Source organism: Anabrus simplex, chromosome 3 (assembly GCF_040414725.1).
Source record: "Anabrus simplex isolate iqAnaSimp1 chromosome 3, ASM4041472v1, whole genome shotgun sequence".
NCBI lineage: Eukaryota > Metazoa > Arthropoda > Insecta > Orthoptera > Tettigoniidae > Anabrus > Anabrus simplex.
In genome coordinates, this window is record NC_090267.1 from 511,933,851 (window position 1) to 511,955,045 (window position 21,195).

The 21,195-nt window shown below is 40.7% G+C and overlaps 1 protein-coding gene across 1 annotated transcript in view; it reads right to left on the reverse strand.

Moving 5' to 3' along the window:
* Msh6 (DNA mismatch repair protein Msh6) overlaps nucleotides 1–21,195 on the reverse strand; it is a 196,423-nt gene that overhangs the window by 131,216 nt on the left and 44,012 nt on the right. The window contains exon 7 of the mRNA XM_067143707.2: nucleotides 6,984–7,118. Within this exon, the coding sequence (XP_066999808.2) occupies nucleotides 6,984–7,118 (135 nt within the window). The remainder of the gene's footprint in view (nucleotides 1–6,983; nucleotides 7,119–21,195) is intronic.

Here is a 21,195-nt window from a genome sequence, read left to right on the forward strand (position 1 = left end):
GTTTGGCAGAAGTATATTTAGTAGTTTTCAAGTTATAAGACTCAGACAAACAGACACCAAAGCTAAAAAATATGCAGATGGTGATTAATACACCTGAAACGGATAATTGAATGAAAAATTTGCCAAAATAATCAATGTGCAAACACACGGTCATTACGACATTTATATAGATGTAATTTCCATTATTTTCTATGAAATTTCTTCTAAAAGGAACTGCCTGGTATCTGACAGCATAAAAAAAAAAAAAAAAAAAAGAGCAGTACAATGAAATACTGGAAAGAAGAATTCTTCATGAGCTGCAGAAAAGGTTTCCAAATGGAGATGGGTTTTAGCAATACTTGGCTTTTTGCCATACTTCAAATAAATAATAATTCTATGTAAATACATACCGTATTTCACGGCATAATCGTCGCACTTTTTATACCAAAATTTTCGAAAAAAATTGTAGGGTGCGACCATTATACGATGAATATTTAATACCAGTATTTGTATTACTCAAAAAATGTATTTATAACTAAATTGTATTTGATACAAATTTAAGATGCACGTAATACTCGTGTTTATACATCAAAATAATTAAAATAGTCTAAAACAAAATTCATAATTTTTCGCAACAATTCGGCGAACGTTTTTCCAACCTGAAAATAAAAATGAACGTATTAAGTTAATTTGTCATTAATTTGAGTATTACAGTTAAAATATTACACTTGCAAAAAATTATCGCTTTGTTGTGAAATGCGGACTTACCGGTACGCAATTTATTCCAAATCTTCGGTGTCGCTATCGCAGATTTCGCTATCTGATGCGCCGTCCTCGCCTCTGTTAATACCAGTATCAGATTCTTTGTCTCCCTGCCACACTGCGTCATCTTCGGAACCGTCTAGTGCAGGGATGGCGAACCTATGCCACGCGTGTCACCCAGTGACACGCGAACACGATTTTGGTGGCACGCCACACGACATAATAATGTTTTTATATACGTCTTTTGTTACAGACAATACATACCTTATAGTGTTTCACGTGTAAGAAATAAACATCGAAAATCGAAATACTAGTTCCATCCGGACGTGCAATATTGCAACACTGCTACACTGATAGGCCCGAAAGTCAAGTGAGATAACAGTGTCGTTTTCTCGTGGTTTTGTATACGGACCTCGCAAACATGTTTTCGGTGCCGAAAGGAACAGAAACTTAACAAAGGTAGTGACTAGATTTTTCAAGAACAGTGGACAAGGGAATTCGGACAGATAGAAAGATGTGTTGCCTGTGTTCGAAAACAATTGTATCCTCCACATTTAAAGTAAAGCGCCATTTCGAGGCTAATCATACACATGTTTGTTCCATGCCAAATGAAGAGAGAAGAGAGTTCATGTCACAAAATATCGAGCATTACACAAAACAAACTAGTTATTTTGTATCATCTTTCCGGCCAAGAAATATCAGTGCGGCTGTTTCCATCTGTCTCACTGCATAGTACAGCATGCATGGGAAACCACTTTCTGACGGTGAGTTCTTGAAATAAACGTTCTAATTGATGTCCGACACATTATCTGAAAACTTCCCTAACAAACAACAAATAAATATCAGAATGAAAGGAATGCCAGCCAGCTGAACTGCTGTCAAGGATAGAATAAGAATGAGTGAAGAAGTTTCGGAGCAATTCAAAGCTAATTTGGATAACTCACAGATGTATGCAATATGTTTTGATGAAAGCAAGGATGTGGTCTTACAAGTAAGGATAGCTGCTTTTTTTTTCCTGATTTCCGTGCGGAAATGTGATGAGGTAGAAATTAGTTAAATTGTTGAACGTACGAAGTACGACAATATGGAAAGATAATGTAGCTAATGGAGGAAGTGAAGTCCATTGACGATATTCATATTTTTAATTTTTATATAATATTTATCTTTTTACAATTTGTTTTACATTGCACTGACACAGATAGGTCTTACGGCGACGATAGGATAGTTAAGGCTTACGAGTGGGAAGGAAAACGCCTTAATTGAGATAGAGCCCCAGCATTTTCTGGTGTGAAAGTGGAAAACCACGGAAAATCATCTTTAGAACTGCCAACAGTGGGGCTCGAACCCACTATCTCCTGGATGCAAGCTCATAGTTGCGCGCCTCTAACCAAGCTGCCAACTCGCCCGGTAATAATATTTCCTGACAAAGTATGTTACAATGGGAGCTTATTATTTATTTACAAATAATAATAGCTATTATCAAAACTTACAGACCCTAAAAATGTAATTTTTGGCAGTATTTGCAAAATACGACCACGGAACATGCAATCAAATGTATTTACAAGATGTAGATCTAATAAATGAATGAATCAGTAAATAAATAAATAAAATAAATAACATATAATGAAATATAATTGGGAATTTGGAAAAGAAGTCGCGGGGGGAGGGGGTGGTGTTATAGGTTGTAGCCATTCCTTACAGGAAAATAACAAGTGCCACAGTTAACAGTTGAGAATAATAAACCAGACTTAAAATGGCACACTAGCTGGAAAAGGTTCGCCATCCCTGGTCTAGTGCATTCGAAATCCCAGTCCTTTTGAAGCTCTTGGAGACTAGTTCAGGTGGTATAAGATCCCAACTCTTCTTCACCCACGAGCATAACAAGTCCAAGGGTGGACGCCTGATATTTCCGGCGGGCGTCAATTGCTGATCGCCGCTCATCATACACTCGTTGTAAAATCGACGTAAGTGGTCTTTAAAGGGTTTATTAACACATACGTCTAGTGGCTGCAAAGCAGATGTTAGGCCACCAGAAATGACTCTCTGTCGTGTCTTATTTGTAGTGAGAATTTGCTTCACTTCGTTCACGAGGTGACCTCGGAAACTATCTAAAACAAGCAGAGCTGGTTGTTTTAGTAGTGCACCAGGTCTTCTATTCCACACAGTTTTAACCCAGTCCAGCATGAGTTCTACGTCCATCCAACCCTTTGGTTGCACTCGTACATGAATTCCACGGGGAAACTGTATATTCTTAGGCATCGTTTTCCTCTTGAAAATGATGTAAGGCGGCAACTTTCTCCCGTCAGCTGTAATGGCTAGCACTGCCGTGCATCGCAACTTCTCACTACCGCTGGTTTTCATTAATACACTCCGTGATCCTTTTAGCGCAATAGTGCTGTTGCGAGGCATATCAAAAAAGATTGGAGTCCGATCGGCATTACCGATTTGAGAAAGCAAGTACGAAGTTTCCTTGCGCAAACGTATGACAAATCGGTGAAAATTTACAATCTTGTCCGTGTAATCAGCAGGCAACTTTTGGCTTAGTGTTGTTCTCCTTCGCACTGACAGACAGTGTCGTCGCATGAACCCCTTAATCCACCCACGAGTCGCCTTAAACTGAGTTACTGGTATGTTGTGTTTGCGCGCTACCCCCTGTCCCTTAATTTGTAACATTTCATATGATACACTGCAGCCATTGTTATGTATTTCACTGACGTACCTAAACACTTCTTCGTCAATTATAGGAAACTTCCCTGTTTTAGGACCTCTAAACGCGCGTCTAGAAGGGTTTGAGCTTTTTAGCTTATTTTTTTACTTTCCGCCAGTCACGCACCAACTTTTCATTCACAGAAAATTTTCTTTCTGCAGCTCTGTTCCCGTGCTGTTCAGCGAAGGCAATTACGCTTAGCTTGAAGCCCGCAGAATAGTTTCTATATTTACCCATAATCGCTTATAAATGCTTCACACGTTAATGTTTTGCGATATAAATGACTTTCCGTAATTGTTCACTATTAAAACAAATTATTTCTGCAAACACCCAAAACACAAATTAAAAACTTAAATTCTCACGCACACATGTCTACAGTAATCACGTAAATCTGAAACAAATAAATGCATCTGTGATCTGTCCATTCCAGAGCAGCCAATACTGTTAGGCAGCAAAGGAAGCATGCAACAATTTATCAGTTTACCTCGTTGGTTGCGACACACTACTGCGCTTGCGCAAAGCTCGCAAACCGGAGCTCTAGCTAGCGCGGTGTAAATCTACTGTATTCCGAGATGTCAGTAACAAACATTCATTTTTTTCAATTTCTTTTAAACATACGGCAATTAGGTTAATATTTCTTCCCAGTTATACTGATGATTTTACATTACATTACTGACGAGTTTATAAAATAAAACTTTAATAGCATTGGATAATAATTATCTTGACTGCTTGGATAAAAGTTTTCATCCCATGCCCGGACACTTATGACATAGTAGTAAGATAAGAGTCTAGCGATGACAACTGAGACATCGTAAATAATTCGGCTGAATAATTCCGTGGAAATCTGCGTTATCGTCTTGGATTTCACGTCGTGCGCAATAACACAGGAGCCGGCCCCATGGTGTAGGGGTAGCGTGCTTGCCTCTTACACGGAGGCCTCGGGTTCAATTCACGGCCGGGTCAGGGAATTTTACCTGTATCTGAGGGCTGGTTCGAGGTCCATTCAACCTACCTAGACGGTATTTCCTGGCGACGTTGCCGATAAGCGATAACTTACAGCCTTACGTATTTCAAATGGGAACTCATAATATGTAGGTGGTGAATAAATAGTACACTGTCTCGCGACCACGTTGTCAAACTGCCGGTAGTCTACCGGTAAGCCATGCGTCGTACATATACCGGTATTATTTATTTATACGTTGTGCAACATGTCGCAAACGTGACTGTGTTGCCAAATTGCCCATAAACCATACACGTATTTAAATTGCGCATTCATGTGCAACTTACGTTGCAGTTCCATTTACCTTTTAACCAGATTAGTGAACAAAATTTGGACGTGCGACGATTATGTAATTAAAGGTTTAAAGTCCGATTTTTGTATTGAAAATAAAGGATGCGACGATTATGCCGTGAAATACGGTATTTTACTAGCATCTACATTTCAAAGCTGGATTCTGGTATTTCTACGAAATAAAAAAAGCAATTAAAGATAAAAATTTCATTGTTCCGTATTGAAATTATTGATGTTAAAAATTAAATAACTGGAGGTTCAACCTATTCAATACTCAAAAGAAAGAAACGTAGCAATCACATTTCTATTTAAATGGGACCGGTTTCGACCTTAGTCTAGGTCATCATCAGCCATAAAAAACATGTAAAATGTTTAAGAATGTTGGAGGTCAGTTTTTCACTGTTAGGCACAAAGACACGACATCATATTCTGATCTGCACAAAGTCACAACATTAACAATCAACTTGCGAAGATCAAAAAGGCTTGAATTCGCAGACGAACAGATCTGTAGATGAAAGCCGCCAGCTCCCGGTGACTACGTGGCACACTCAAGGTCACGCACTGCGGCCAAACACCAAAGCAGAGTGGAGAACGTTTCGAAGGTCCAGAACCTGTCACGGCTGCGGGAAGCCAAGTACGTATATAAAAATGTACGATGCCAATTAGTATAACCGAATGAGCACCCGTACTCAGAGTACTCAGAGTGCTCATTCGGTTATACTAATTGGCATCGTACATTTTTATATACGTACTTGGCTTCCCGCAGCCGTGACAGGTTCTGGACCTTCGAAACGTTCTCCACTCTGCTTTGGTGTTTGGCCGCAGTGCGTGACCTTGAGTGTGCCACGTAGTCACCGGGAGCTGGCGGCTTTCATCTACAGATCTGTTCGTCTGCGAATTCAAGCCTTTTTGATCTTCGCAAGTTGATTGTTAATGTTGTGACTTTGTGCAGATCAGAATATGATGTCGTGTCTTTGTGCCTAACAGTGAAAAACTGACCTCCAACATTCTTAAACATTTTACATGTTTTTTATGGCTGATGATGACCTAGACTAAGGTCGAAACCGGTCCCATTTAAATAGAAATGTGATTGCTACGTTTCTTTCTTTTGAGTATTGAATAGGTTGAACCTCCAGTTATTTAATTTTTAACATAAAAAAAGCAAGTTCTGTATTATGGACATTATTTTGTTTCTGCTGAGCTTTGGCCTTGCTTTAGTGGCGTGTGGCCTCCGGAGAGGTCTGGTTCAGGTCTTTCCAGTTGAAGCCGTTTAGGTGACCTGCTAGTGTACCGAAGATCAATTCTAATGCACAAAATAACTAATGAAAGTTAAAATCCCTGACTTAAGCTTGGATCAACTTTTGTGAATGGGCACTGAGGCAAGTGGAAAATGATGGGACGTACGTTCCGAAAATCTTGTTTTTGGATGAATCACAAGTTTGATAATATTTGCTACAATATGCCTTACTGGAGCACTGACAATCATCTCTGGATAAGAGAGACACAGCATTTCAGGTATGATAGAAAGTAAAGGTTTGGTAAGCACCTAAAGGCCCCACATTTCTTAGAGGGCCATCAATTATCAGAATTAAGAGGATTTACCTCTAGGACAGTGTCCTACAATGTGGTTTCAGAATTACAGAGATCTACCGCACGATTCAGCAGTCATCCGCAACCACCTGATGCTACACACCCCAGTCAGTGGATAGGAAGGGGAGGAGATGTCCCTTAGCCTGCCAGATCACCAGATTTAACACCACTGGACTTCTTTGTGTGGCCATTTATAACAAGGAGGCCTGCAGATCCGTTACACCTAACTTGCTCCAGCAAGTCAGAGTCTCAGGTCAACAGCACGACCAATAATGTGAATTAATCCAGGAGGTCACCATTTTAAGCAAACACGTATTCTTCAAATCCCTTCCATCAGTCTGACTGTTCACATCCAGATCTGATCATCACATGGCCCTTACCAGGGCCACATAAAGATCCAGTCGCTAAAAACATTTATGATACAACGTGCTCGCAAAATAAGGCAAAATTAATTAAAAACCAGCACCTTCGGACATTTAAACCAACTCGCACTTTATCCGGCCGCTCGTGAATTCAATGCAGATTCCATCCAACTGAACTAATGAGAAACTTAATTGGTTACTGGATGATTACATTTTACCTAGTACGCTTCGCGTAGACCAAATGCACTTTGCTATACATATAAAATAACAACAAATATCATAACTTACATACCTTCATGAAAAGGAGACCCAATTCATTCACTCCAATAACAGCATCCATGTGGTAGAGTTCATAAAATTTGCCCACTTTGAAGAAAAGCACACAATCAAAATGTTTGGCCTTCACATCCCACCACTGCTTCATGGCCTGCAAAAGGAAAACATCATATTGAAAGTACTTCACATGAAGAATAAAATAACAATTATATGTAGGTATTGATTATAAGGCAATTAGAGTTATCAAACAATAAGTTATATTGGTAAAACAAACGTAGTTCATAGATTTTTTTTTTTTTTTTTTTTTTTTTTTTTGCTTAACGTCGCACCGACACAGATATGTCTTATGGCAACGATGGGATAGGAAAGGCCTAGTAACTGGAAGGAAGCGGCCGTGGCCTTAATTAAGGTACAGCCCCGGCATTTGCCTGGTGTGAAAATGGGAAACCACGGAAAACCATCTTCAGGGCTGCCGACAGTGTGGCTTGAACCCACTATCTCCCGATTACTGGATACTAGCCACACTTAAGCAACTGCAGCTATCGAGCTCGGTAGTACATAGATTAAAACATACATATTTTGTGAGGTTTATGGAAATCCGGTAGCAAAAAGTGAGAGTGGGTTTCCAAATGGTAGGTGGGGAAGCAGAAAGAAGAAATTCAAAATTTAGTCCTCGAGGACAGAGGCCAAGAAGTAGACATGAATTCAAAAAGAGAGTGGGAGATCGTAATTTCGAAGAGTTTGAAAGCAAGGTAGGAAATCTGTTGTAGGCAGAATAAAAGTACTGATTAGGTTGACGTTAACTAACATGATAGTGTAAGCTGTGGTGGGATAGTGAACTGGAACTGGATGTTGTGTGTTGCAAGAAGTTAGAGTTTGGAAATGTAAATTTTTTTTAAAATTTAACATATCTGAAGGATTTTATTTTGTTTGTAATATTTTGAGAAATGAAGAAAAAAGAACTCTGGACTTTGCTGGAATATTTGTTTATGTAGCTGAAATATGTGTGTAATAATTTTTCAAAACATTGCGAGATGGAAGAAGTATTTTGATTTAAAAATTATGTAACTAGTAAAATGTAATTTAAGAAAACCTCAAGATTGGATTGTTAACATTGCAAGAGTGATAAAGTGATTTGTATATCATGATGCAATTTGGTAACATTTAAAAAAATGTAAAGGTGCTTTAATTTGGAACAGCCTATACCGCACGCGCGGTTAGGGATGTTGAAATAAGTGATGTAATTTATCTAGCGTTTGTAGACAGGAAATGACCATATATGGTCATGCGAACGTATTGGTAAACGAGAATTTAGTGGAAATTGTTTCTTATTGGTTGATTGTAATCGGGCCATATCCGGTCTTCTTGCCGGCTTTGGAAAAATGATGCGTATGCTCGGCGTCATTTTGCATCCGACCGCCCTAGCGAGCGTTCGCGCTCGAGAGCTACCCTCGGGAACTCCTTCCTTTCCGAGGTAAGTGTTATTTCAGTGCTATTTTCATGTTATTTTCAATGTTTTCTGATTTTGTTTAATTTAATTTAATTCCTTTGCGTTTTGGTATTTTCTTGGTTAATGTGAGTTTCAAAGTTTTAATATTCTACGTGTCTTGAGTTTGCCCTAGACTCTCGCTTTCGTAATTTAAAGTCTTTCTCCTGTCTTTTAATCAACTATCCTTTCATTTGTGTTTTGGTTTCGTTATCTTTCCGTTAGTCAAATGTGTAAAGTATCTGCTGCTCTGTTATGTAATTTAGTCTCTTGTAATTTTGGTTATTTGTTATTTTTAATAGAATTGAGCTAGAGGGTGTTTCATGTAAGTCTTTTCTCCCCCATAACGTCATACGTTTCCATGTACCTCGATAAGGGCTTCCCTTCTTAGTTGTCATTTTAGGCCTGTAAGTGTTTTCTATATTTGCTTTAATTTTGCGTATTTAAAAGATACTCGTCACACTTCTATGTTTTGATGTCAATACTCCGCCACTGCGTTATTTACAACTATTTCCTTAGTCACATTATTAAGTATTATATTATTTACTACTGGTATTCTATTATTATTTTTATTTATGTACGCGCCTGAACTAGCGGTCACAGATAGAATTTGAGAGTTGTACTGGAAGTGGATAAAATCCTGAGTGTGCAGGAAAGAATGGGAGGATCTGAAGTGTAAAGCAGACAGGAATGACATTCTATATGTGAAAATGGCATAACCAGTGGAAGAGAAAGTGTGTCCGTGAAGTAAAGAGAATAGAAGAGAAGGAAAATCTGGAAAGAGAGACAAAAGAGGAAAGTGGTGTTGGCCAATGGGAAGAGAGAAGGAAAATCTGGAAAGAGAGACAAAAGAGGAAAGTGGTGTTGGCCAATGGGAAGAGCTAAGGAGAAATACACCATGAGAAGATACGAGAGGATGGAGGTGGGTAGGAGACTCAGAAAATACGTGCAGAGAATACGAAGAGGTTATGGTAAGCGGTTACAAATGGAAGACGCAACTGCGAGTACCTGCAGAAGTAGCACACGTAAAATGGGCAGGAACGAGTAGTGCGAGATGAAATACAGAACTGTAGGTGTGGAAACAGTGACACAAGCTAGTGAGGCTATGAAAACCGTAACAATGAAATAAAAAATGGAATGGCTGGTGCTGGAGATATAAAAGTTGGCGGGAAAACATATGTTCAGTCTGCGCAGCAAGAAGAAGTGTGCTGACAATCGGAGAAATAAAACAGGTAGAAAATGTAAAATGATGAAAGAAAATAAAGGCACAGGGGATAAAAGTACATAGAGCAACACACCGAGAGACAAAAAACGAGAGTACAGGAAAGTAAGATTAGAAATGCCATGAAATGGATCATAAGTGCTCAGATAAGACAGCCAGCAGGAGCAAAACATATAAACATATAGGAAACCCGATAGAGAGCAGCGATTTACCGCATTGATTAAGTACAACATGGAGTGACAAGATAGGACAGATGGAGGAAAGAGAGAGGCAGTAAAAGAGTAAACCACAAAAGCTAGAACAAGAAAATCTATATATATAAAATAAGAGTTTTGTCTGTACACTGCTCAGAATTTGAAAACAATGGTATTTCTGTATTGGTGATATCCACACTAACAAGGAAATGCCCTTTTTACTTTCCCGTAATTTCAGTCTGTCTGTATGTATTTAATTTAATGAAAATCGGTATGCAAAGTCGGGAAATAAGCCGCTACAATCTAAGCCATAAATAATTTTATTCACGCTCATAGAAATGGTAGTTTAGGGGAAGGCCTAAAATTTAATTTTCAAATATTTACGTTATTAGTAGTCCTATCTTAATAAAAATTGGTATGTGAAGTCGGGAAATAAGTCTCCACAATCCAGGCTATGAAAAATTACATTTACGCTGAGTGAAATAGTAGTTTAGGGGAAGGCCTAAAATTTAATTCTTAAATATTTATGTCATTAGTGGTCCGATCTCATTGAAAACTGGTATTCAAAGTTGAAGAATGAGCCACTATAATCTAGGCTATACATTATTTTATTCATGCTGAATGAAATGGTAGTTTAGGGGAAGGCCTAAAATTTAATTTTCAAATATTTATATTATTAGTGATTGTATCTGTTACGGAGATTTCCGTGGTAGGTAGAGGTGAAAGAAGGTGCGGGTGTGAATAGGTCTCCAACTACGGAATTAAAGTTAAATGTAAAATTTAACAAGGTTATATTTTCTTTCCAAAATTCAGAAATAACAAGAATGGCAGGTACGGAGTAGCAAGACAACAAAGTACAATTACAGTATTTACAGGATTTGGGCTTCGAGCCCTGAAAACACAATTCTTGAGCAACTAGCCCAACTTTACGATATACAAATTTCAACAACGGGGCAGAAGACCCCAATCAAACCCTGGAGCACTTGCTCGAAATTACACCGTAAAGCCTCCTCGAGGCATACAAGACTCAGTTTCCGGAAAAGAGCCACTCGCTCTCAAATTTAAGCCTCTCCCAGGCCACACCAAACTCCACCTTCAAGCTGTCCTCAACAGACATAAACACAGGGGTAAAATACCCAATCTACTGAGGCCTATTAAGTGAGAAAAGGTTAATTATATGCCCTCTAAAATACCAACTTGAAAGGAGGCTCTCCGCACTCCTAATACACTTTATTTAAAACCTACTTGGCACTAGGCCGTTAATGCAAGGGCTAATCCCATACTACAGAGGTGACTTCAGAAAAGAACAATTTACATTATATTAACGAAGAATAGGTTGAGAAAAATAAGTTCACCTCAAAACAATATGATTGGGAGCTCGAGAGGGTTAAGCACTCTCTATCCCGATATGCAGTTTAAAAGATGAAATAGATAAGGTTTCTTTACATTTTAAGGAAGGTTACATAATGGAAAAAGCTTCGGACCCGCCCCGAGAGTTAAACTGCTGAGCTAGCAAAGAAAGAAGTTATTAATTGGCCATTACCTTGTTGTTGACCGCTGCCGAAGAAAGAGGCGCTTCCCGCCCCCTGCTATGTACTTTACCCACTGAAAGATGGAACAGAAGTGGCGCAGAGACCCTAAAATCAGCAGTTTATATACTCTCGCGGAAGGTTCTAGGCGTTAGGGGAATGAGAACATCCGCCCACAATCACTTTATTGGAGAATAAAGAGAAACCCCTACACAAGATGAAGAAGAAAGACATTATTGGTGGAAAATTAATTTCAGAAATTCGGGATTGGCTAGATTTAAAACAAGGGGAAAGAAAGGGGTAATATTGCCAGCTTAACCAATGACTGAAAGAAATTTAACAAAGAACAAACTTTTGAAATAAAATTTTCTCCAAAGAACAGTTCTTTTTCTTCGCACTAGGGTGCACTATTGTAGTTCTTCAGTAGCGTCCTCTAGAAGAGAAAGTTCACACTTCTTACTTCAAGCAAAACAAAAACACATCAAAAATGACACAGTTCTAAAACTCCAAAATTTACAGGTAGTGACATCTTCTGAGAAAGTAGAAAATTAATACCATCAATAAAGTTCAGACTTCCTCCAGCAGAGGAGTTTCAACTGGCGCACCTTTTGAATTAGCGGCGTGGAGGTGTACCGCCCGGTACAGACCTCCCCCCCCCAAATGTTCCTCCAGGGGTGACACATGAAATTTGTTTGAAAACTAGGTCCAAGTTTTGATGTAGATGTGGAGATTAATTGCAGAAGTATTTTTAAGATTTTCTTAATATGGTTTGATTCAGTTTCAAAATTTTTGTTGTTGCAGGTGAAGTAAAGTCTTTATGCTTGTAGAAGTTGAATTCAGAAGATAAACTTTAGTTTTTAAAGTTGAGAAAAAAAAATTTCTAAGTCCACCAGGTATTGCAGAAAAATCCAAGAGAAGGTAGTAATGTCGAACTGGAATGTCCATGTAGTTGATGTAGACTAAGTTGAATGGCCAGATCGGCCGTTGCCGCTTGCGTCCAGGAGAGGCCGCTCGGACCCCTCAAGTACCCTGAGATACCGCTCGCCCGCACCATGAGGGGAGCAGTGGTGTTGAAACACGCCGCGCCCGCGGTGAAGATATACAGGCTGCGGGCAAGTAGCAGGTCGTGCGCCGCACATCAGCCTTGGCCGGGAGGAGAGCTCCGGCTCGCCGTGCACATGTCGTCCTCGCTGGGGTCGAGGGGGCCCATCCTCAAACCCAGTCTCGGCACAGCGCCGCGCGGCTGCGGGGGCACTGAAACATTAAAGCTAGGCGGCAGAATATTGTTGGACCATCATCTTTTTGAGGGCACAGACTTTGTGGAGAGGTTGAGGGGCCAGCGGCGTGCAGATATCCATGGCATTTAATATAAGCAAGCCACAGTGTGTATAGCAGGAGACGGGAGCGTGGTAATGGCCGTGGTAAGGACAGAATGGCAGTTTAACGAATCGGGGGAGGTTTACAAAAATGCTTAAATATAGAAAATATTATAGAAGGGGCAGAATGCCTTAAAAGTGAAAACTCAAAAAAAATATAACCTTCATATTCCTTTCAAGATAATATGAAGCACGTTAACGCAGAAATTACACCGGTTTCACCTGGGACAGGTGAACCCTAAATATCCTCTCGGTGGCTGGATTACTTAATAATAATGTGACCGGCGTAAGGAAATCGAGAATGATACAAGGCCCATGGAATCTGGGGACAAGCTTGCCCGCGGGAACAAAATTCTTGACCATAACTTGGTCACCTACCTTCAAAGGGGTGGGTCTCCGTCCACGATCATACCTTTCCCTAACCTTTTCATGAGAGACTTTAAGATTGGCTTTAGCCTTCTTCCAAAGATCTTTGATGTTGTCCGGATCTATTGTCTCGGGTAGAATGTCACTCAGAGACCAGAGGTTAGAGAGCGGCGTGTTGGGAACAAACTTGAACATCAAAGAGGCTGGAGTAAACTTATGTGATTCATGAACCGCCGAATTCAAAGCAAAAGCTAACCAATGCAAGGACGTGTCCCACCTGGAATGATCTTCATGATGATAGGCAATAAGCGCGGACCTGAGATTACGGTTAACCCGTTCAGCCAGCGATGGTTGAGGGTAATAAGCAGAAGTAGTTACATGAGAGATAGACAAGTCAAAACAGAATTTACGAAAAAGGTTTGATGTGAACGCCTTAGCATTATCAAACACAACATATTGGCACGGACCAAAAGAAGCAAAAATAGAATTTAGGCAAGTAATGGTGGACTGAGCGGTAGCCAGCTTAGTCGGAAATAACCAGGAAAATCTTGTAAAACCATCTACGCACTGAAACATGCTGCTTCAGCATGGTTTCCATAATTTATTACCTATGTTTCACTGAATTGGTTTCGACCTGTTATTATATGTGCTTCCGGTTTTAATCGATAGAGGACAGCCCCTCTGTCGAGAACATTAATGATCTTTCCTCGACTAAGTCTTTAACTATCTTCTCTTTGGTTTATATTCTGTTCGGAAGATGGTAGCTTATAATAATATGGGACCCTCACACACAGGAGCTATGTTAACGCTTTTCAAATGGATGTATCGTAAGTTTAAAACCGTGCTAGATCGCTGCACGATTAACGTGTTCTGATGCTTGATATTGTGGGTGATCTACCATTTAGTATTTGTATTTCTCCCTTTTTTATTGGCCGACCGTAACCCGTCTTGATACTCGGAGAGTGGAAGGCGTGTGTGAAAGTGTGTTGTTGATATAACAGTGGTGCATTCATAATCTGAGTCTCTGTGCATTATTATGAATTTCTCAATGAGACATCTTTGCTCTCGTTTGAAATTATAATCTGTGTGTCGACCGTCGTATTATTATGGCCGTACACAGCGATGTTTGTGACAGATCTACGCGTGGCCTTGAAGCCACGACATGTGCTGTTGTCGTTCAACTATTATTGACGTTTGGCCTCATTGATGTTAGGTAATATTGCACTCTACGAGTTGGCTGGATTGATCCATTCGCACCAGTTGTCACTGTTATCCGCCCTCGAGGCGATTTGTTCGTATGGCTGTCATGGATGAATTAATGAATGAGTCGAGTGTTTTGATGTAGCAGTGTCGGCCTAGTTATTTATGTTTAACTTTTCGTTATTTGCCCCTTTTATCTCGGGTTCTATTTTTCTCTTTATTTGGTGCGCGCCCTGATCTTTTTCGACCTGGGCGTCGCCATGTTGATTTATTTTTGTTCCTTGGCCGCACGATGGCCCGTCTTTATCTGATTGATCCATCCTGTGTATCTTTTTCTCTTTGCCCGCTGGGGTTATTCTTTTCTGGTCTACCCTTTTTTGGGTGTGTGCGCTCCTTGGTGTGTGGGGGATCCTAATGAAAGGAGATCATAGTATTGTTTAAAAAAAAAAAAAAAAAAGAGAGAACGGATAAGAAGTAGGGGGTGGAATGAATAAGGTACTCCCGATTTGTAATCATGTATTGACCCTCATTAGTTATTCTTCTCGCAATTGTTATATGCGAAATCTTCGTGAGTAAAAATGCTAAGATCCCTTGCGTAATTCTGCAACTGTGCATGTACATATTGATGAGATATGGATATCACGATTAATTGTCATTGGTGTTAACCCATATACGTATGTATCACCCTATTATATCTTATGTTTTCTTTTTCAATTAATTCTTTAATTAACGTTGCTTTTCAATAAACATTCATTTATCACTTATTCGGGTTTCGACTCTTAGTAGTGTTAGTTTATGCTAAAACTAATTAGGTGAATAAGATTTCCAGTTCAGGGCAGATTTATACGCCCTTCTTGATCGTGATTCACGTGCAGTTTCCTCTTGAGGGAGGGTGTGGCTCAGTAAATGGTAGCAGAGACGTGCTCGATCAAGATATCTCATCTGGAAAAAGCACGGGTGAGATAGAACTGGGAATGGTATTCTGTTTCGGATACGTTAAGGAAAACCATTATTTCTTTTCGATTTAACCTTTTGAAACTTGTTATATTAATTCTGATCTTGTGTGTCGTTTATTAATTAACTCTTTCGATGACCATTGTGTATGTGTGGGTTTTTCATTGCGGATAAAACCTCGGTTGAGACATGGAAAGTGATAAAGTTGTTGACATGAGTGGTGAGAGTGATGTATTTGCTGGAGAGGTCACCGATGTCGAAAGAGAAAGGCGTGAACATATTAATCGGGATAGTGCTTCTGCCCTGTCAGGTAGTGAGAGTAATGTGTGCTTAGGAAATAACAATGCTGTTGTTGATAGAAATTGTGGCCTCGATGAGAATCGTGTCGGTTTGGTTTCCCCCTGTTATGGACCCAGTAGTGAACGTAGTCCTCATATTAACCCTGTTTTCGATATAGTTAGGAAATGGAAGCTCAATTTCTCCGGGGAAGGGAAAAATTCTAATGTGGTTGAATTTCTTGAAAGAGTCGAGGACATCGCTGAATGCAGCTCAATACCCCTTAACCTTTTTGTTCCTGTAATTCCGGGGATGCTCGAAGGGCCGGCGTTAAGGTGGTTTAGGTTGGTTAAAGCGAATGTCCGATCGTGGGAGGATTTCGTTGATCGCATTAAAAAACGTTTCGGGTTGTCCGACATGGATTATCGTCTGAAACAAGAGATCTTTAGAAGAACCCAAGGTGTTGGGGAAGGTGTTGACGACTATGCAACTGGTATTTTGACCCTGTATAACCGATTAAGTGTGAAGGTTCCTGAGTGTGAAATTTTCGACCAGTTTTACCGAAACCTGTCTCCTCAATACAAATTATTCATTAAGAGATCCGAGGTTCAGACCGTCGATGATGGGTCGCGAGTTTGAATCAATCGTATGTCAAAATAAACAGTATCGTCCCCCTCCGATTCCGTCTGAATGCTCTTTCCCCGACGTCGCCTGCCACACGTCCTTCAAGTCTGTATCCTTTGATGCGCCCCCTTCGGCGTCGCGCCCCTCGAGTAGTCCCGAGCGAAGGACCAGCTTTGTGTCTCCGGCCCGACGCTATATTAACGCCATCCAACCCTCCGAGTCGCCTGTTGAACGTGGGTCCGCTACAAGAAAGTGCTGGAATTGCGGTAAGGCGGGACACATTTCTAATAATTGTCGGTCAAAATCGCGACTGAAGTGTTTTAAATGTGGCCTCGTTGGTGTCACTGCGCGTGTATGTCCTAGATGTAGTTCCGGGCAGGGAAACTGAACGCGCGCCAGCGAAATGGCCCTTCGTTGGCGCAAAATGTCGGTGTTAACAAAAGGATCTGGGGCCTTCCTTCGTCGACACCCTGGGCCAAAGTTTGTATAGGACCCCGCACGCTATACGCCCTGCTGGATACCGGTTCCAGCGTTTCCTTCTTGAATCTGAGCCTTGCGTCTTCTGTACATTTAGAGTATCTCTCGGACAGCGGGAAGATAGATAAGTTTATGTCTGCTGAAGGCCGTCAAGTGTGTCCGGTGGGCCGCGTCGTGTGCCACATAAAAATTCATAATCTTTCGTGGAATTGGAAATTTTATGTTGTTGCAGATCTGTCTGTCCCGATCATTTTAGGGACCGACTTTATGCAAGCGACCGGTCTATCCATTGATTTCATTACTCGAAGTTTCGCCTTCCGCTTCCGGTCTGACGTAAATTATCCTTTCGAAACCCCCTTTCTGCGTAATATTGTGTGCCCTCTTTCTACTTTTGTGACTCCAAGTGCGTCGTGTGACCTAACCGACGGACAGAATTTGATGCTAAACAGTTTAATGGAGGAATTTTCTGATGTTTTGACGCCTGAGTTAGGTTGTGCAAAAAACTTTTCTTATTCAATTGAGCTCAAAGATAAAACTCCTGTTAGGTCCCCTCCTTTCGGATGTTCGCCTCCGAAGTTGTCCGCCATGAGAGAATGTGTAGTTGAACTTTTAGAAAAGAAGGTCATCAGTCCATCCAAGTCACCTTATGGTAGCCCCGCCTTCCTAATCCCTAAAAAGGACGGGAATTTTCGTTTCATTGTGGATTACCGCAAGGTAAATAGGAACATTGTATTTGACAGCTTCCCATTGCCCACCATCGAAAGCGCCTTTCAGCATTTTCATGGTGCTAGGTTTTTCACTGTCTTCGACTTTAACTCGGCGTGTTACCAGATTCCTTTGGACCCAAAAAGTCGCCCTTGTACAGCCTTTGTCACCCCTTTTGGCCTTTTTCATTTCAATAAAGTACCCATGGGCATCTCGATAGGGGGACAAGCGCTTAGCCGGGTCATGGATTCGATCTTTGGCGATCTAAAGTTCTCCTATGTATTTAATTTTCTGGATGATCTCCTCATGTACTCTGCAAGCTTTGACGAACACCTGGCTCACCTACGTGAGGTACTTAGTCGTCTGCGCAAACACGGGTTCACTATCAACCCCAAAAAAGTCTCTCTCTGTTCCAAACGATTGAATTTCTTGGGGCATGTCATCTCGGATTCCGGTATAGCTGTAAACCCTGAGAGGGTTAAATGTATTAAAGAGTTTCCTCAGCCCAAGAACGCCGGGGCGTAAGAAGGTTCTTGGGTATGGTGGGTTTTTACAGTCGGTTCATCGAGAATTTTTCTCAAATTTCGGCCCCTTTGAATCTTCTAAAAAGGAAGAATTGTCGTTTCGTCTGGGGTGAAGCCCAGATCCTTGCCTTCGATCAGCTGAAAGATGCCCTTTGTCGAGCCCCTGTTCTCCACAGCCCCGATTTCTCCCGCGATTTCGTGCTCCAATGCGATTCCAGTGAAATTGCGATTTCCGCCGTGCTAAACCAAGCCGATGAGGACGGAAAACTAGTCCCGATCGCTTATTTTAGCAAGCTACTACACGGGGCCGAGTTACGTTACTCCATTTACGAAAAGGAATGTTTGGCCGTTGTGTTGGGTGTAGAAAAATTTAGAACTTACCTCGAACACCGTCACTTCTTTGTCCACACTGATAATCAGGCCCTGTCGTGGATGAGTGCCAACGTCAAACGACTTGGAAGAACAGCCAGGTGGATTCTTCGACTGTCCGCGTATAAGTTCACCATTGTACATGTTCGCGGAAAGGAAAATGTCGTGGCTGACTGTCTGTCACGTATGTTTGACGGAATAAACATGAGTGAAGCCGATGACGCGGAGAAATATCATAAATCTGATGGTACTGGATGCGTTAATATTATGCAGAAATATCCTTGGTCATTTTCTGATATTTCAGAGCACCAGAATACTGATGACGAGTGTCAAAAACTGATGAAAGGTGTCACCGATGGGTCACTTCATGATAAATCATTTTGTATTAAGCGTGGATTGTTAGTTCGTCGTTGTGGTAATAAGGGAAAGGACAAGATTTACATTCCTGATAGCATAAGGCGCATGGTATTACATTATTACCATGACTCTTATTTAGGGGCGCATTTGGGTCAGTACAAGACATTACATCGCGTTTCTCGCGATTTCTACTGGCCAAATATGAAAAAAGAAGTGCTTGACTACGTGAAAGGCTGTGACGTGTGTCAACGGTCTAAACCTGCCAAATCATCTCAAGTTGGGCTGCATTCCGCTGATGTGGCAACGTACCCCGGAGAAAGGTTATTCGTAGATTATTTTGGCCCTCTCGTCAAGTCCCGTAAAGGCAACGTTGGTATCCTATCTGTCATTGATGGTTTCTCAAAATTCGTCTGGTTGTTCCCAGTGCGCAAAATCAATTCTAATAACGCCGTTCACATCTTGTCTCGTCACATCTTTGCAATTTATGGCCCCCCCAAAAAGTTGGTAACTGACAATGCATCCACTTTCAGCGGTAGTAATTTTCGTCAATTGTGTTTTGAGTGGGGAGTGAACCAGATATTTCTCAGCCCTCACTACCCAAAACCGTCTCATGTTGAGAGGTTTCATCGTAATCTTAAGGCCTGTCTAACCGCGTTCCACAGCGCTGATCAGCGCAGTTGGGACGAAAACTTAAATTTCTTTGTTCTAGCTTTCAACAGTGCTCTACATGAATCGCATCGGCACACACCGGCTGAGTTGTTCTTGGGCAGGAATGTTACTGACCCATTACAATTAAAATGGAATTTTGGATATTTGTCCGAACCGTTAAGGACCAAGAGCGTCGAAGAAAAATGGAAGGAAGCAGTCGAGCAACTGATCAAAGCCAGAGATCGTGTAGCCAAAAGGTTCAACAAGGGAAGGAGAGAAGTCACCCTAAAGGTTGGAGACTTAGTAATGATTAAAAGGTTCCCGACAAGCTCGGCAGCAGACCAAATTGGAGCGAAACTCTGCCTAAAATGGTCTGGTCCCAACCGTATTGTGAAATTCTTGGGACCTGTTACCGTGTTGTTGGAGGATGAAATAAATAAGAGAGTATCCAGAGCTCACGTGAGTCTGTTGAAGCCCTACCATTCACGGGGCGAAAATAATTGATCTAGTAGCTATTAGTACCTGGTGGTAACATGATTTGATCAATTTGTCACTCTTAAACTCGTTGTTCTAAAGTCTTTTTCTTTTCAGGGAAAAATGAAAAAAGGAAAGGGAAAGAAAAGAAGAGTCAAAGGATATTTAAGTACCGAATGACAAGGATAATATAAAATAAACAACGGACCTATTTGATAGGACACGAAAATTGTATGACTATTTTTATCCTCTACCTGCCTACAACCGATTCGTGAAAGTGTCATATTAATGATAGGAAAAAGACTGATTAAATTCAGCACCTTTCCTTCTTTTAATGTACTGAACTTTAAAGCAATATGTAATCCACCAATCTATGCTCCCTTGTGACTGTTGGCGATTTTCAGTGTTATTTGTTGTTACTCTAATTAATTAGGTTAGTAATTAGGTTAGTTAATTTTAGTTATATAGTGCGCACTATATATATATATATGTATATATATGTAATTTCTTCACGTATGTATTCTTATTATAAGCTTTACGCCTCACTTTAAAATGTGTCCCTTTGACCCTTCGTCAAGATCGGACACATTTTAAAGACGCATGGGGGTGATGATGAAACATGCTGCTTCAGCATGGTTTCCATAATTTATTACCTATGTTTCACTGAATTGGTTTCGACCTGTTATTATATGTGCTTCCGGTTTTAATCGATAGAGGACAGCCCCCTCTGTCGAGAACATTAATGATCTTTCCTCGACTAAGTCTTTAACTATCTTCTCTTTGGTTTATATTCTGTTCGGAAGATGGTAGCTTATAATAATATGGGACCCTCACACACAGGAGCTATGTTAACGCTTTTCAAATGGATGTATCGTAAGTTTAAAACCGTGCTAGATCGCTGCACGATTAACGTGTTCTGATGCTTGATATTGTGGGTGATCTACCATTTAGTATTTGTATTTCTCCCTTTTTTATTGGCCGACCGTAACCCGTCTTGATACTCGGAGAGTGGAAGGCGTGTGTGAAAGTGTGTTGTTGATATAACAGTGGTGCATTCATAATCTGAGTCTCTGTGCATTATTATGAATTTCTCAATGAGACATCTTTGCTCTCGTTTGAAATTATAATCTGTGTGTCGACCGTCGTATTATTATGGCCGTACACAGCGATGTTTGTGACAGATCTACGCGTGGCCTTGAAGCCACGACATGTGCTGTTGTCGTTCAACTATTATTGACGTTTGGCCTCATTGATGTTAGGTAATATTGCACTCTACGAGTTGGCTGGATTGATCCATTCGCACCAGTTGTCACTGTTATCCGCCCTCGAGGCGATTTGTTCGTATGGCTGTCATGGATGAATTAATGAATGAGTCGAGTGTTTTGATGTAGCAGTGTCGGCCTAGTTATTTATGTTTAACTTTTCGTTATTTGCCCCTTTTATCTCG